This window comes from Dermatophagoides farinae, chromosome 6, assembly GCF_024713945.1.
Source record: "Dermatophagoides farinae isolate YC_2012a chromosome 6, ASM2471394v1, whole genome shotgun sequence".
NCBI lineage: Eukaryota > Metazoa > Arthropoda > Arachnida > Sarcoptiformes > Pyroglyphidae > Dermatophagoides > Dermatophagoides farinae.
The window spans coordinates 2,328,752-2,333,286 of NC_134682.1; the positions used below are offsets into that span (position 1 = coordinate 2,328,752).

The 4,535-nt window shown below is 35.8% G+C and overlaps 1 protein-coding gene across 1 annotated transcript; it reads right to left on the reverse strand.

Annotated features, from left to right (window-relative positions):
- Positions 1 to 286: 286 nt before the first annotated feature.
- LOC142597628 (uncharacterized) lies at positions 287 to 4,280 on the reverse strand. Its single transcript, XM_075732391.1, has one exon. The coding sequence runs from the start codon at positions 3,639 to 3,641 to the stop codon at positions 492 to 494; it is 3,150 nt and encodes a 1,049-aa protein (XP_075588506.1). The 5' UTR covers positions 3,642 to 4,280; the 3' UTR covers positions 287 to 491.
- Positions 4,281 to 4,535: the final 255 nt, after the last annotated feature.

A 4,535-nucleotide genomic window follows, 5' to 3' on the forward strand; every position in this document is an offset into this window, starting at 1 on the left:
ATCAAATCTGAACCCTCAATAGATTAATCTAATCATAAATCATCTTCATCATGATGGTTGAACAAAAAAAATAAAAAAAATTTGCTTGAAGCCAAGTACATTACCATCCTATCATCATCATCATCAATGAGTGGCAATTGAGATAGAACAACAACAACAACAACAACAATTTTCCATTATCACACTTTTTATTTTTGGTTTTCGGTTGTATTTTTTTTTATCACTTTTTTTTCATAGTGACATCGTGATATTTGGTAGACAAAAAATTTCACACCACTATGGTTCGTTTTTCAAAACTTTGATAATTTATTTATTTATTAAACGACCTCAATCATCATAACACAATATACAAGATGAAAATCAAAAGCATGTTCACTGTCGCACGTCGACTTAACCCCTTTGTTTTTATAAGATGTCTGCACAAATTGTGCTCATGTCGATCATGACTATTGTTGAGCCTTTTCTGCTCATGTATGATTTTTGACTCAGCGTCACTTTCTGTCCATTCCTCCCCTCTCCAATAGTTTACTTCGATCCGATCGTTCAGCAGAATAATTACCAAGGAATTCGTTCAATGATTTGTAAACAATAAGATATTTTCCAACGTAAATAAAATTATTTTCATAAATTCGGTTATCATCGTGAAATCTTGATACATTTTTCAAATCGTAGTTCAAAAATTTTTGTTGAATTAATTTAATTAAAATCAATAATTTATCTCGATACGGATCAATAAGTCTCATCCAATTATTCAGTTGTCGGTCAATTAATTCAACCCATACGTCGTAATACCATTTCCAATTGAGATCAATATTCGATAAGTCATAATTTAAGAACAATAAAAATGAACCAGTGATTAAGATCAATACATTTGTTTTGATAACAGTAAAAACTTCGTTAATTTCGAATCGATGAAGCTTCGGCGATATTATTTGATCAGAAACATTACTTGCAATACCAATTTCATTATCGTTCACGTTGATAGACATCCATACATTAAAATGATCGGTAAATTGTTTAAAAAAGAAACGATAGAACGTGAATGATTTCGATACAATGGATTCGTATGTAGAAGAGAAAAATTCCTTTGATGTTTGTTTGATGAATGATTCATTAGCATTAAATTTCGATATGGATATTCGTAGATGGTCATTATTACATCGTCGATTTAAATCGTAATCAGATTTCGGTGAACGCACAAATACTTCTATAAATTTTGATTGACATAGACGCTTCATCATTTGCTGGCTACTTTCGTGATTTACTCGTTGAACAATATTCGTATTGATTGTTTTTGCAGCTACATAATTAGAATCGATATTTTCTTCTACAATTGACGGGGAATTGGTTGAACATCGTCGATTATCCACATTATTTCGATCATCTTCGTTGGTACAATAAGTTGTCACAGATTTGTTCGTTGTTGGTTTCATGTCGTCATCAATATCGTGATCATGTACATTTACCGTTACGTGGCTTTGAGGAATCGATAATACCACATCAGACATTGTAGATGTACCAAATACAATCCATCCGAGCGTGGTTTTCTTTGCGATAATTTCGTCTGATAGACGCTTTTCATGTTCCAATTGAATTCGGTTGATATTATCAAGCCCTACCAAGATATCAACTGCCACTGGCTCGTCATAATAATCAATACCAACATTACGGAGTTTTTCTTGCTCATCAATCGGAATACCACCAAATTGCAACTTTCTCAACTTATCGTTTACCCGGAAACATAAATCTTCGTATCCGTTCCAAGTCGGTAATTTTAACATTGCACATTTGTCACTTGATGTTGATGTTTCATCATATAACGTCTTCACCCGAATCGGTTCTACCTTGACCACGTCCAAATTCAATTGTTCAACCAGACGATTCGATATAAACGAAATTCCAGCACCGCCATCAAATAATATGCGTACCTTTTTACCGTTGATCATGGTCGTCATTGTTTTGTGGATACTTCCTTCGTTCGTTGTAAGCAATGCCGTTGTTTCATTTGTCGATGATTCAATTTGATTCGATGATGTGTGTGGATCGTCATTCGTAGATTTTGTTTCTCGTGAACCAGATGATTTCGATGATTGTTTATAATCTTGGCATAAAAATGTTAAATGATTTCTGCCACATGTTGCACATCGCAATTTCTTGTTACATTCACGACTTTGATGATTAGATTCACCACATCTGAAGCATAGTCGATGTTCAATAACAGCTTCTTTACGTTGTTCAGCCTTCAATGTACAATCAGCTGTAAGATGATCACCATCTCGAAACATACATGTGGATTTCGATGTTGCAGCCATAACATTACTTCTCATTCTACCGCTCGTGGCGTTCGATACTCGTGTTTGATTCGTGGACAATATATCTTCTGGATCGATTTGTGATCCAATCGTACGTTCTCGATTCCAGCCATGTTTGAGATAATTCTCAATTTGAGCCAACGTCACTTCTTCATCATCGCCAATATTCGTAAAATGGATTCGATCGATTTTCGCCATGATTGGACTTATCAAACTGAATTCTTCGGCTTCCAATCCTGTAGTTTTGAGCGTGTTTCGAATCAATATCACTGTTTCGGTCATGCTTTCCCATTCTCGTTCGGATGGGCGTAATGGAAGCTTCGATGTTGATCGGATACGTGCTTTCAAAGCTGGAATGATTCGGCTTCGACCACCGTAATGCTTGTCCAACGTAACTAATACTTCATTCATATCCGGATTAAATTGATCTACACGGTCCAGTATGTATCGATGCTTGTCGGGCAGTAGATCCCGTATTTCCATCATTTTATTCAAGTTTCCTCGAATCTGTGGATTATCAATCAGGTAATGTTTGATCATTTGCCGAAAAACTGGATATCCAATTGGATCACCGTCATAATGTTTTAGACGTTTAGCTTCGATTTTTGGACCACCAGAACGTGAATAATAATTACTGTAATCCCACCAATATTGTTGATATGGATTATAATAAGTCGTACCTGTTTGAGTCGTGTCGTTTGCTTCTTGTCGACCGTTGTTCATATCGTGATGACTCGTGGATTGTTCCTCGTTTCGCGTATCATTGATTTGTTCATCACGTGGTATCGAATCATCTGTTGTATCATCTTTGTTGTTACCGCTAGACGTCGCTCCTTGTTGCTTTGTTGTCGAACTGGATGATGATGTTGATTCGTTGTTTGCATCTTTAGTTGTCAATCTTTCAAATTGTCGTTCCATTTCAATCAACGAATCTTCAATACTTGGATTATCACTAGCCATCATTCTCATATCGTCGAGCTTTCGATTGATTAAATTTTTATCGTATTCTGTGGCTTCGTGACGTTCTAGGCGTTCCAATCCTTTTCGTAATATCGTGATGGTATTACCGATTCGTGCCAATTTATCAATCGTATGCTTCCAATTGTCGAAATTCGTCTCTTCGTCCTTGGTCAATGATCCCTTTTCGATGATGACGTTGCTTAACCGATAATAGTGATTTTTCAGCTGCTTAATTTCCTGTGGATTGATTTCGTCGCCTAATCCGATCATCATCGTGTTGTTCGCGATATGTATTTCGTTACATACTTTTTTGACTTCCGTGCGTAATTCATCATCCGTCATTGCTGTTATCGTGCGTGTTAATACCATCGTGAATATTCGTAAAAACCATAAATTTCGTGCTTCGTGAATCGTAAATTGACCGTTTGTACCGTACGTAAATTGTAAATTTCGTGAATCATAGATGTTCGTAAATCGTGAATTTCGTGAATCGTTATGTTCGAGAATCGTGAATCGTAAATCGTACCTCGTACGCTATCGTGAACGTGAATCGTAGATCAAACCCCGTACGTCGTCGTGAATCGTAAACGTAAATCGTACCTCGTACGTCGTCGTTAATCGTGGTTTCCGTAATACGTGATTGAATCGTTCGTTACCTCCGTGAAACGTCGTCGTAGCATTCGTAATCGTGGCGTGATCGTGAAATTCGTAACGTAAACATCAGAAATTATTCGGTAGCTTTCGTCGTTGACATATTTGGTGCTGATAACGAAATAGACAAAAAATTTCACACCACTATGGTTCGTTTTTCAAAACTTTGATAATTTATTTATTTATTAAACGACCTCAATCATCATAACACAATATACAAGATGAAAATCAAAAGCATGTTCACTGTCGCACGTCGACTTAACCCCTTTGTTTTTATAAGATGTCTGCACAAATTGTGCTCATGTCGATCATGACTATTGTTGAGCCTTTTCTGCTCATGTATGATTTTTGACTCAGCGTCACTTTCTGTCCATTGGCGCGTTTTTTTTTCATTGCATTTTTCATTTAATCACAATTAAAATCAATTTTTTTTTCGCGCCATCATCATCATCATTATCATCATCACATTTATGAATAATATTGTGGTGTCTTGGTAAACATAAAAACATCATCATGATGATCATCACACAAAAACAATTTACTGATATATAATATACAAACAGAATATTCTGATGATGAGTAATGTATAAATGCATTTTATTGGATTCAAGT

What these genes read in the sequence shown, in the direction of transcription:
- LOC142597628 (XM_075732391.1), bottom strand. Translation starts at nt 3,641, where the DNA reads ATGGTATTAACACGCACGATAACAGCAATGACGGATGATGAATTACGC.